Here is a 13,691-nt window from a genome sequence, read left to right as displayed (position 1 = left end):
CTTTATCTAACAGACATACTAAGTCTTTGCTAAAACTGAAAAGTCTTATTTCCCACGCAAACCTTCCTAATGGGTTTGATAGATCATCAGACCCAGGGGTCTGCACACATATACAAAAAAATCATACAAGTACTTAAGAAAGACCTTTCAGATGGATATTTGGGACTATCTTGGACCTATGATAAAAGTGAACTAGGGCAAAATCTCTATGAGGGGCAGGGTCACAGAGCTTGGCAAATTGTAGACACTTGCTGGATGAGTAAATATATGATTGGATAGATACATACATACATATATACATACATTCATATATACATACCTGGATAACAGATAAAAGTGATTTTTATCACGTTTTTTGTCTTCCAGTGGGTAAATTAGATTCATCAAATTAGATTCATCCATGATTGCTTTATCAGCTGACTTGGTTTACTTGGGCCATAGAAGGGATGAAATATAACCTAGGAAAGTTACCTGATTGATAAGAAGCATCAGGGAAGCCCCAGGTTTTGTGATGATGGTCATCATCCAATGGAGTTTCATGGAGAATTTGGGATGTTCAAGAAATAACCATTCCCTATATAAGTCAGAATCTTCTCAGATTTCAAGAAGAAGGATTATACCAACCCAATGTTATCAAAAAGTTCCATCAATTTTTCCATACAAAAATTCCAAGGAGAAAGAGACATCAGTGTAGTCTGGGTACTCAGTGAAAACAATGCGGTAGAAGCAGGGACTAAGCTGGGCCTTACAAGCTGGAACAGGTAGGCTCTAAGGAGACAGGTTCAAGGGAAGGAAAACAACAAAGTAGTTGGGGACACAATGGAATGAGAAAGTAGGAAACAGGGGAAAGGAAGAATATAAAACATAAGGAGTATTTATCAAGGTGAGAAAAGGCTCTTACAGTCCTTGTTCCACTTTATCTCTAGGTGGCTTCAACACTGCTGATTATTTCTGTACCTAAAATTCTTTACCACCTTAGTTTCTATGAGTATACCATTTCTTATTTCTCCTCCCACCTTTCCTATTTCTCCATTTCTGTGTGTCAAGCTTCTCTTCTTCTGCTTACTTCTTTTTTTTTTAATTTTTTTATTATTTATTTTTGAGAGAGAGAGACAGAGAGAGAGAGAGACAGAGAGACAGAGAGAGACAGAGAGAGAGACAGACAGAGTGCAAGCAGGGGAGGGGCAGAGAGAGAGGGAGACCCAGAATCTGAAGTAGGCTCCAGGCTCTGAGCTGTCAGCACAGAGCCCAACATGGGGCTTGGACTCACGAACCACGAGATCATGACCCGAGCTGAAGTTGGATGCATAACCGACTGAGCCACCCAGGTGCCCCTCTGTTTACTTCTTAAATCCAACATCCGGGATCTTCATCCTCCAATTACCAGCCTCAACCACAACCTCTATGCTAATGACTCTCTATCTCACCTCTCCCCAAAGCCAAGACCTAGATTTACAACTCTCTACCTGTTGTCTTCACCTGGATGTCCCTGAAGACATTCAAATATAACTTGCTCAGCATAGCTCTCTCCACCTTCTCCTCTCTTAAGGTCTTGGTCACCATTTCTCCTTGCCAACTGTTTATCCTAGCTCCCTGTTTCAGTTAACACAATGTCCAAATACTCAATTACCCAAGCTGGACGCTCCTGGATGGACAACCAAGTCATGCTCAACTTATAGCCAGAATCTGTCCCAGACTCCCATCCTGCCATTCCATTTCCAACCTATGCTTCACATGTAGGATCATGTCTAAATCCTGAGTACATCTGGAAGTAACTTTCTCCAGGCACACTGCTGCTGCTCCCTCCAAGGTCCTCCATATCCTCTGGTATTGAGCTTGACCTGTTCCTGAACATGCCTTTGCACCAGGAATGCCCTTCTCATTGGTCTCAGGGTCTAAGGCCCAACCGAGCTATCTCCATCTCCAGGACATCTAACTTCTTAAGTCCTCCACAGAACTGGACGTCTCTCCCTACATTTCAGGAACTTTGAGCATGTCTCTGTTTCTGCACCTGTCATAGCGCAGGCATGTTTGCCTCTTCCTTGAGAGTTCTTGAGGGAAGGGAGTGTGTCCTATATGTCTTTATCACTGCTATGCCTAGAGCAGAACCAAACATACAGTTGGTATTCCAAACGTGTTTATACCCACTCTCTCATACCCTGTGGCATCAGAGATACAGTAAGGGGGAAATGATTCAGGCAGGTAGGGATACAGAAACAATGCTCAGTGGGGAGGCCACGGCTGGACTGCATATTAGGGAACCACCTGCCCAGGTAGGACTGCTAAGACCATGCTAGCAGGAGAAAGAACACATTGACAGGAGACCAGACAGGCCTGAGTGATCCTTTCCACATTAATCTGTCTGTATTTCTCTCTGTGCATCTCTATCTCTGTTCCCTCATCTGTTTCTTTCTTTCCCTTTTGTCAATACCTTTCCCCATGTCTGTGACAATTGCTTTAAATGGCTCTTTTTTAACTTGTTTTTCTTGCCTCTGTGTCAGCTGGTCAATCAGTCTCTTATCTTTTAATCTGCCTTGTTTCTTTTCTGCTTTTCTTTACCCAATCTGCCACTAACATAGAGATAAATTGTTGGTATTTATTGAGTGGATCTATGTATCTTCATTTTAAAGGTAGGGTATATGATCAAGTGGGTTATTTTAGACAAGTCTTTTCTTGAAACGCCTAAGCCATCTGCTTGTTATTTAATTTCCATGGATAGGGTTCATTGGCCTCTAGCAGGCCAACAGTCCTCAGGGTGAGAGATATACCCTGCTCTTGGTTTTATATAACCAGCAGTATTGCTGTATCCCTTGGGACTCAGTCTTTTTTGGTGAATGCATTCACAGGGCTTGTATTTACCATGTTACAGATTAAAATACAAGAGCATGGACTAGGAATGAATTTGACTTCCCAGTTCAATGGAGCAGGGTCGAAAGAGAACACAAGAAGTCCTGGCCTGTCAGGGCAGAGGAACGGGGAAGAAAGCTTTCAGCCCTGACAGTGGTCCACAAGGGAACTGGGAGCTGCTTTTCACTGACACCAGGCACTTGAGGGTGGAGTAGCTGATCACGTCCAGCCACATTAAATATGTAATTTCAGAAATGTGATCAAACTGACTTCCTGCCTGAACTATGAAGCAAATCCCGTAAGGCATTTGTGGGCTTTTTTGTTTTCCATTTTCAATTCTGTGGTAGGTTGATTTTTTTTTTTTCGAGAAAGAGATATGTTTAATTTACCCAGTCTTTTCAATCAAAGAAATTGATACATTAACAGGACCGCAGTAGTGGCCCCTGTAGTGGAAGTAGGGAAAGTAATTAAAAAGTCTAATTTTTCTTTCTTTCCAATAGCACCAGACCTCAAATTGGATGGGTCCCAGTGGGCTTGAAAGCATAAAAAGTTTTAATAGAACTTTTATTTAAAGTCTAACAATGGCTTTGTTGTAGCCTGATGTTGGGCATTAAGGGGAATCTTTCTCTTCCAGGAGTCAATGTTCTAGACATTGGAGGAGTGGAGGGACAAAGAACTGTATGACCTTATTAGGACTGTCATAACAAAGTACAGCAAACTGGGGGGCTTAAAATAACAGTAATTGATTCTTTCACAGTTCTGGAGACCAGGAGTCCAAAATCAAGGCATTGTCAGGGCTATTCTCTCTCTGACAGCTCTAAGGGAAAATCTGTTCCATGCCTTTTTCTCAGGTTTTGGTGGTTGGTGCCAATCCTTGGCATTCCTTGGCTTATAGATACATCACTGTAATCTCTGCCTCCCTCATTACATGGTGTCCATCCTGTGTGTCTGTGTCTGCGTCTCTGTTTTCTCAAAAGGACACTGGTTATATTGGATTAAGACCTACTCTAATGCAGTATGGACCCAAGTTGATGATCTCTGCAAAAACCCTATTTCCAAATACGGCCAAATTCACAGGCACTAGGGTTTAGGACTTCAATATTTCTTTTGGGGGAACACAATTCAACCCTTAAGAGAGACCACAGTCTATGGTAGGGCACACAAGACTGCCCAAGGTGCCCCTTGTTTGGGAAGAGATGAGCTAGCTGGCTTGCCTGGAATAGTCTCAATTTGGGGACATCAAGTCTTGGTTTTATAGCTGCCTAGCTCTTGGGTAACAGACTAGTCATTCAGTCCCAACACCAGGAAGTAAGAGCCTTCTCCATGGAGGGAAGACTTCATCTGTGAATTCACTTTGTGTTGTAGTAGAAAGAGCACTCAACTTAGAGTCAGACAATCTGGGTTCAAGCTTTTCTAACTGCTGTTCTGCTCCATAATGGGACCATGTTAATAAACTTCTTTGGCCCTCAATTTACATGGGATATAAAATAATTTCATAACAAGCTTAAGTGAGAAAAAGGGTGTGAAAGAGTTCTGCAAAGTATCAACATTTTTGTTCTTCAAGAAACAGGAATTCTCTTTCTCCTCCTCATCTGGGGCAGAACCTTTGATTATATTACATTTTACATGTTGATCTGATTCTTCCCACACCCAGCGTGGGCAAACATGAGCTAAAGTGGGCAGGACACCATCTGCTTCTGTGGCTCTAGAACTCAACATGATGATAGCTCCCAGTGCCCTCTGTCTCTTAGCACCTGGAGCTACCAGTTGGAACAGATTTTTATCTGGGTGGATAACAAGAGCCCAGTCCTCTAGCCAAGCCTATAAATAATCTTAAGGCATAAGAGGTGATGATAAAAGGGGAAAAAAAGGTATTTCTTTAGATGCCTCCCCCATTCCAAGCCTTGGGGGAGGAATGCGTAGTTCTCTGCTTGTCAATGATGACACAAGCGGGCTGCAGTCCTTCAAGACAAGAAGCGAGAAAGAGCTGGAATCAGATACCAAATGCCACTGAAGAAAATATATTTTACACAACATAAAAGGCCCAATGTAAATTAGAAGAAATATGGGAAGACTTCAAAAAGGTAGGTCAAACTTTTTCCTCAAGCAGATAATTACAGGCTGGGGGTGAGTAAATCTTGTTAGCCTCTCTCCACCTCGTCTCTTCTCATAAAACACTGGTAAAAAGAAAGCCACATTCAATTCAGGACCGGACAGCCTGCCTGAGAGGGCCGGCCTGCTGCTGTCTGTCATGATGCCTGTGGATAGGTTGTTGCTGGCCCCTCTTGTTGGCCCTTTGTGCGCCCCCCCCTCCAGAATATCCCCTCCTGCCTCATCCCCGGAATGCAGGCATGGGACTCCGTCACTCAAACGCCCACAATGACTTGCTGAGACTTGGTTACTTCTCACTGTCTGAAGAACTATCCCTTTAGGCGGCAATTTTCCAGTCAAATTTCTCTGCCCAAGTTTGAGGCCTTAAAATTAATGAAGTTGTTAACATTTCTTAAAATGTCTTTCACGGCAGTTGAAAGGTACAGATTTATCACCAATGAGTCTGTTGGCCTCTCTGGTTCATACAGACATGTGGGCTGGGCCCCCACAAACATCCTTCAGGGGACAGGAGTCTTGGCCTTCAGTTTGCTCTGTAATGGGTTTCGGATGAGTCTTCAACAGCTGTGCTCCAGGATCAGCCCCCCAGAGGTGCTTGCTGTAGCAATAAGCCTAGCTGCCTCTGGAATTATTTCTCTGGCCTATAAGCCTTGAGATAGCAGGAATAAGTCTTACTTATTTTTGTACTTGTATCCCCTCTGCCCATCTGGCACTGGACCAGGTACATAGAGGTGATGGTGGAGGCAGGTAGGTTGTGGCTGAATTAAATATAGTAAGGTAAAAGGCTCTGAAATTACCACTGCACTCAGTCAAGGAGCCACCAATCAAGAATCAGTTCTTCCCGCCCTGTAATCAATAGCAATAATGGCACTGCCTTTGGCATCTCCATCCAGCATTTGGGCAATGTCTGGCCAATGGTTTGGGTCCTCTCTTTTGCCTAGAAGAAGGCAATTCATGAGGATACTAGGCCATAAGGAGAGTTCGAAAAGGCTCTTGAGAATGCTCCTGATCTACTCTTTTGCCCCAAGGCAGCATGTCTTTCTACCTCATTTTATAGATAAGGGTGAGGCCTGAAGGAAGTAGGTGTATCAGGGCCAAGCAGTGGTAGGGAGCAGCTTAATAAACTCCAGTAGCTTTCTCCTTTCAACCTGCAATCTCTTTCTGGATGCTCTACAGAGAACAAATGCAATGCCCTCTGTGTCATGCAGGAGGTAGAATGCCTTTTTTGGACATTCTGCATTTTATAAAAGTTGTCATCCTGCAGAGATAGTGAATGACTTTGAGAGCAAATTCAAAATGTTATCCAAAGACCGGTTGTATCACAAATCTGGTTACAAAGCAATAACGATACAAAGGACCAGATTTCAATTATTTATAGACACTTGCCCTTATCACAAAATGACACTCAATGTCTGGCTTAAATAAAATCAAGAAGTAATTCTTATCTGGAATCTTCTGACAACTACTGATCTTCCTCTCCCACTAGGGAGGCTTAGAAGCAGCAGGAAACATCCCAGCAGAGTATAATCCTAGAACTGCCCTAGGGTTTTTGATGCATTTATTTTTTTAAGTTTGAAATGAAAGGTACAGTTAACATGAACCAAGACTAGCTGCGTTTATGCATGAGGGATAGCAGTGAGTAGAAGATCTCTGTTAGGTGCATTTTAAAAAGCTCAGGTCCAATGGCAGAGACCGAGTATCAGGATGAGTAAATATGCCCAGAAGGGAATCTAGAACTCACTGCTATACCAGGTTCATAAATACTTAATTGAAGCAGACCTCATGAGTAAGTTCCATCCCCAGAAGCCTTTTGTATTCATTCATCATGCACAAGCCCTTTATGAGTATGTTCTATGTGATATAATAAAGTGGGGAACAAATGCAGCTTAGTGCTTGCTCTAATGGGGTTCACTCTAGAGAAGTTCGAGAGAAGAAAAAATGTCCACCTGAAAATACATCAGCTCTTTTCCAAACCTGCTCTTCCCTGTGCAGAGGCCCAGCTCCTATGAACTATTAGAATGTTAGCTGTTAGCACAGAGAAAGAATGAAGAATCCTATACCATACATATATGGCCTCCTAAGACAGGATGTAGCAGGCTGAGTAGGTGGCCCCCCCTGGGAGGAAAAGGGAATGTAAGGGAAGAATTCTGGCTTTGTAGTTAGAGTCCACTCTGCACAATCTCATTAAGCTCAGTTTCTACATCTGTGAAAATGGAACGGGACCTGGCCTCCTTACTTCTGAAGCGGGTGCAGAGTCACATGAGTTGAACTAATATCTAGGAGCATGTCTGGGAAACTTTAAGGAGTTGCCCAAATGTCAGGGAGTCACCTGAGGGGCCCCAGAAGACCTGTGACCTTCATAACAACAATTCTTTCTCAAGAGGTCACCACTGCTAGAAACACTCATGAGTTAGAGCCCTATGTCTAGAAACCACAGTCAAAATGCAAATAAGTGTGGCATCTAATGATTGGGCAGGGGTGTCAGGAACACTATATGCCACAAAGGCTGGGAGGTTGGGATATGGCAGCAACAAAGCCATGGGCTTTATCTAGGATAAAGAATGCACCTGTTGGTCTGGAGATGCCAGGCCTGGCTGGAATGTGTGCCAGTGGATACTAAAACTCACAGCTTCCTTAATTATGAGATGGTGATTACACATCGACTATAAAATATATACTTACCGTATCGACTGCGATGAGACAGGAAAGGGAAGGAATCTTTCATTATCCAGGTCAGATTCCATACAAAAGGATCAGGAGGAGGAGAAGGCAGGTTTGTCGGAGACTCTGAGGAGCTGTGACCTGAACATAAAAACAGAGAGAATACTGACCCATGTGCTTAAGGTGTGTTTTCTAGCTGTCACTCATATGGCTTATAGGAGAAGTGTGTAAGAGGCTTTCTTGTCATCCACTAGAATACCAGGGAAAAACGACCAAGCCACTAGTAGATTGAATTGACCCCAAGCACCTCAGTGCACATTTTCTACCCAGGCAGCCAAATCTAAGAAGTCTGAATCTTGTGACCAAACATCTCTGGGAGACTAACTTGAAGCCAGGCTACTTAATGGCCTGGTCTAATAGCTCTATTCAAAGTCTATTCTGCCTATAAGAATTTGTACAACTTCGTAGAGGACTTCAATTCATTTCATCTAGATAATGCCTCCACTCTATGTTCAGACTTGTTAGTTCATCTAAAGTTGTTTGCTTGGGTTATTATTGCCTTATCAATGAGAGGGTTGAAATTGCACTCAGAAGTTATGAGATTTTGACAATTATGTTATTTTCAGGGACCAAAACAAAAAAAAAGAGCTAGGTGATGGGTTTTCCCACAGTCACCAGTCCAGGGAGCCACAAAGGATTAATGTTCTTGTTTGCATGAGAGAAAGAAGGGTTGAGAGAAAAGGAACAAAAGCAGCATTATTCCTTTGCTTAACTGTACCTCAAGTGGGTTTTGTGTGGTGAAAAGTAATTATAATATACCTACAAATCAAATGAACACATGTTACATGCTCTTATGCAGTTCTTCCCAGAAAACCCCCAAGTCAATCACTATTTGCTAATGTTTTATGGCAGGCAAAGCTTCTTCTGTTAAAGAAGGAACAGCTCTGTTTCAGAGATAGATGTGAGCAAGCCTGAGTGAGGGAAAGAGGGAAGGAAGTGGACTAGGGTTTCTTCTGCATCTTCCATGAGCCAGGCACTTATGCTGGACTCAACCCACATAATCCCACGTGATATTTGCAGTTGACTCTCAGAGATAAGCAGGATCACCCCCATTTTACAGCTGCAACAACTGAGGCTCAGAGGGGCAAATGATGGAATCAGGAGCTGAACCCAGGTTTGCCTGTATCAAAAGGCCATGCTCCACCATGAGTGAGCTGGTTTGCTACTCAAACATAATTCTTACGCCAGCTGGAGAGACTTGGTGAAGAGAAAGATGAGGAAGAAGAGAAAGAGGAACAGGAAGCAGCACAGAAAGCTTTTTCCAGTCTGTCTGCTTTGTTGTTTCTTCCAAATCACCTCCAGAAGCGGTTCCACTGGGCCGTATTTCCTACCTCCAACCTCTTGTTAGTATCAACCCCTCTTCACGCGCTTTAAGGAAATTACCATCCTGGGTGAACACGGCAGTCTTTTGTTTCCAGGCCCCTCCACTGTTTTATCTGCTGGTGCTGTACTTAGGTAAAGCTGACCATGGGAGCATGTGGCCTTGTAGCTAGAAAAAGGATGGGCATTCTACAGTCACCCTCCTGAAAGAAACATCCTTATCTCTGCCTTCCAAAGATTTAAGATGGAGGGCACCTGGGTGGCTTAGTGGGTTAAGTGTCTGACTCTTGGTCTCAGTTCAGGTCTTGCTCTCACAGTCATGAGTTCAAGCCCCATGTTAGGGTCCATGCTAGGTCTGGAGAGTGCTTAAAACAAAAAAAAACAAACAAAAACCAACACCACCAAAGATTTGAGTTGGAAGTGCTGGCTTCTGAGTACCTAGAAAGGGTTTTCTACTTTACTCCTATGTCTGATCTAAAGAAATCAGAATTGAATTGGTTGGTGCCCAGATACATCTTTCTGGTAACATTTCTACAAATGCTCGGGGAATGTGCGCTGAAAGGGGTCAGGAGCTCTGCTAATAAGTTTCAAAAAGAAGCCATCTCATGTCACACTCATGTCAGCTCTGTTTTATAGATGGACAATGGAGCTAAGAGACATCATGCCCCAAACCACAGGTATACTTGGGGGAAGGACTGAGGATTATTACAGTTTTTTAAAAAAATTAATAATATGAATCGAGCACGTATGGACCAGACACTATGCCAAGCACTTTAAATGAGTGATTACATTCACTTCCCACAACAACCTTGTGAATAGTAGTATCATTGGTCCTCACTTTACAGCCAGGGAAATTGAGGCTGAAAGAAATTAGACACCTGGACTGTGGCCACATGGCCAGTAGGCAGAAGACCACAGGCAACAGACCAGGTTAGCCTAATGCTACAACCCATGCTTCTTCCACCATCCTTATGGACCCCCACAAACCAGTGCAAGGGGTTCTACAGCTCTCTATTGGGCTTCAGGCCCCCAGAGGGCAATGGCTAAGGCCAGGGGTCACCACAGAGCATGCTCCAGAGCAGGGCCGCTGTGTGAGGGATCTGAGAAGACTGACAACCAAACCCTTGCAATGACCTCCATGTGAATAAAAATTTGTATCTCTAGGTCTATCAACACAGCTCAAATTTTAAGTAGTTTTGAAGCAGTAGGAAGATCAAGCCTAAGCAATACGTCCCAGCTTCCAAGTGAAGTCATTTTTCTTAATGACATAGTTTGGGAATGGTACTAACTTCTTCCTGGACCAGAAGCACCAAGTGGATGGCACTAGACTTCAGGAAGCACTTACAAATCTGTGTGTGGGCACTGAATAGCAGATGACTTTTATATGGATGAGGGCTAGGTTAAATAATGATGGATAAAAAATATCTGAAATCATTCAAAAGATTGGACTCTGAGGGCTGAGTCATGGCCCAGTTAGGAGTCATGGGCATCACTGTGGGTCATCCCCCCAAAAAGCATAAAGTGTTTTCTAGCCAAAAATTCCAATAAATTATTGGGCATCTTCAAAGATGAATACTGGAGAAAAAGCAGAAATATGTATCCTGCCCTTACAGGAACTCCCAGAATTTCTGCCAGGAGGCTGGCTTCATATGGTCCCCAGAGGGAGACAGGTAGTGAGTGATTTGCTGCATGTGGGTGTCAACCGAAAGGATGGGCATCTGAAAAAGTAAAGACCAAGGAAACACAGCCCACCTAAACCAAGTTGCTTGCCAAAATCCGAAGCACTGAGATAGACGTGAATTCTAGTCAAAGTTCACAGACTATGTATCATTTAGAATATACAGAAGAAAGCACTTCTGCATCTAACAAGTGCAGGGAAGAAGTTCTGTTTCCTTCACACCCCCTATTCTTCTAATCCTCACCGTTGGTTGGGAAGCGGGGAGGTTCCAGCATAGAGAAGCACAGATGCCATAGGAAGCAATCCATTGAAGCAAGAGAATGGCTTCATTTTTTGGTATTTCCCTCTCAAAATGTAAGGATCCAGAGTGAAATGGGCCTTACCAGCACATGTGTATGGGGGGAAGTTATGAAATTAAGACCTGCTGGCTCAAGAAGAGTGTATCTTGGACCCTGGGAAGAGGGGTGGGAAGGAAAGGAGAGGGGAAAGCAGGAGCAAGAAGTGTCAGGTGTCCAGGTGAGGCTGCCCAGTGATGGCCGAGACCACCTGCAGAGCAAAAAGCACACAAATGCACTCTGGACTGAGGGCATTATTGGTTGCTCCCCTTTCTCCTGCCTTCAACAATTTCCTCCTCTACAAGTCAATCTCATCCATAGCAAACATACAGCATGTTTAAAGAAAAAAGAAAAAAACTGTCTTGACCCCCACATTCTTCCTCAGCCATTGTCCTCCTACTCTGTTCTCCTTTACAGCTACATCTCTTAAAAGATTTGTCTGTGCTCCTGTCTCCACTTTCTCCTTCCCCTTTTCTCCTTAACTTAATAAAATCAAAATTGTCTTCACTATCCCAGGTCAAGGTCACTGGCAACCCAAGTTGCTGGTACAATGGACAGTCTTATTCCTTCTCTTACTACGCCTCAGTCTTACTATGTCTTTCAGAAGCACGTGAGCCCACAGACTTCTCCCTACTTCTTGGATTCCTCGCATCCTGGTGACCACATGGTCCTTGGCTGCCACAGTCCTCACCTCCTAACCCAGTGGCGGATCCTCTTTACTGTTCTTTGCCAGATCTTCCCCATTTTCCAGGCTGTATAAAACAAAAAACGAAACACCCCACACAGCCATCCATTCTCAACTTTCCAGTGGCAAATGCCTAGGAGATTTCATGGCTGAATATTGAATTTCATCACAGTGGTTTTAAATAGCTGACAGTGATCAATGACCATGAATTTCAAGTGACCCCAAGACACTAGACCCTTCCTGGACCTCACTGAAGACTCCTGACCAATGAACAAGGAATCTATTTTAACCAACCACCAACTTAGCATCACCACCACGGAACCCTATTCCTAAAGCTTTAAAAACTGTGACCTTTCTTCCTTAGAGAACTAGTCAGTGAATTTCTCCTTCCCTGACATGTAAATATGCCCAGCTTTTTTTTTTTTTTTTTTAATATCTGGTGGTCGGGGGATGGGGTTATCTTTGTTTTAATTTTAGACAGTTGTTGAAAGTTGGGGAGATTGGATATTTCCTCTTCTCCACCTAAACTCACTCCCAAACTGATCTCACCCAGTTTTATACCTTTAAATACCACCTATATACTAATTCCACTAAATTTATATCTCCTGGCTGAACTTCCCTAAACAGCAGACTATATATCCAACTGCCAGTTTGAAACCTTCATTTTATTGCCTGATAAGTATCTCAAACTTAACATGTGAAAACTAGGGGCACCTGAGTGGCTCAGTTGGTTAAGCGTTTGATTCTTGATTTGGGCTCAGGTCATGATGACATGGTTCGTGGGATTGAGCCGTATGTCAGTCTCTGTGCTGACAGCATGGAACCTGCTTGGGATTCTGTCTCTCTCCTTCTCTCTCTGCCCCTCCCCTGCTCGTGTGTTCTCGTTCCCTCTCTCTCTCTCTCTCTCTCCTTCTCACATACACACACACACACTCAAAAAAATATAAACTTAAAAAAAAACACACACACAAAACACTAAACACGTGATGGCCTACCACTTAAACCTAGGTGTTCCTGATTATAGAGAGGGGACAAAAGTCTTCTGGTTGGTTGGGCCCAAACCAGGAAGAATCCTTGACTTCTTTCTCCCCCCCCCCCCCCCCCCAGCAATTCATCAACAAATCTTGCTGGCTTTACCTGAATTTTACCCCTTCCATTTCTCTCCCATTGTCTCTCACCTGGATTACTGCTATACACCCCGAGCAGGCCTCCTGCTTCTACTAGTATTCACTTTCAGGCTATTTTCCACACAGAAGTTTGTCCTTTCAGCCCTGAAATATTTTTCACATTTCTTGCCATGCCTAGCCCTTGATGGCCCCATGTGATCTAGCCCCTGGCTCTCTCTCAGACTCATTTCCAGCCATTTTTCCCTTGCCTGTGGAGCTCCAGTTCTAACAGGCCTCCTTGTCATCTCTCAAACTCACCAAGCAAACTCCTACCACAGGGCCTTTGCACTGTTGGTTCCCTCAGCCTGGAAAGCTCCTCTTTCCCATATGCACATGGCCATTCCTTCTCTCCATCCAGGTCTCTGCCTAAATGCCACCTTCTCAGAAAGATCTTCCTGATCATCCTGCCAGAAATGGCACTCCCTGTAAACCACTTGCTATCCCCTTCATGCGCATTTATTATTTCCTACATTTACATTTGCTTGTTTATTGCGTATCTTCTATACTAGTCACTGATACATCCCCATGCCTGCCACATAGTAAGCATTCAGTAAATATTTGTCAAATGAATGAAACTAGAGCCCTCAAGGAAATTAACTCTGGCACTTATTAGCTATAGGACTTCATGCTAATCACATACTCTGAGAAACCTCAATGCTCCAAAAATGATAAGATCAAGAATAATGTATGTTCTACCAACCCTCAGGGTTTTGTAAGGGCCAGATGAACTAACGTGTGCGTGATCTACTCTTTAAATACCAGTTATGCCACTCTTGAAGTTTTATGCTTCTATCTCTGCTTCAGAATCCAAAATGAAGGGGAGTCTTGGT

The 13,691-nt window shown here is 43.5% G+C and overlaps 1 protein-coding gene across 1 annotated transcript in view; it reads right to left on the bottom strand.

The window, feature by feature from the left end:
* The window catches only part of ALK (ALK receptor tyrosine kinase), a 676,334-nt gene that overhangs the window by 471,727 nt on the left and 190,916 nt on the right, over window positions 1-13,691 (bottom strand). The window contains exon 2 of the mRNA XM_047852186.1: window positions 7,639-7,758. Coding sequence (XP_047708142.1) covers window positions 7,639-7,758 — 120 coding nt within the window. The remainder of the gene's footprint in view (window positions 1-7,638; window positions 7,759-13,691) is intronic.

The sequence above is a fragment of the Prionailurus viverrinus genome, chromosome A3, assembly GCF_022837055.1.
Source record: "Prionailurus viverrinus isolate Anna chromosome A3, UM_Priviv_1.0, whole genome shotgun sequence".
Classification (NCBI taxonomy): domain Eukaryota; kingdom Metazoa; phylum Chordata; class Mammalia; order Carnivora; family Felidae; genus Prionailurus; species Prionailurus viverrinus.
This window is presented reverse-complemented; position numbering and strand designations above follow the sequence as displayed.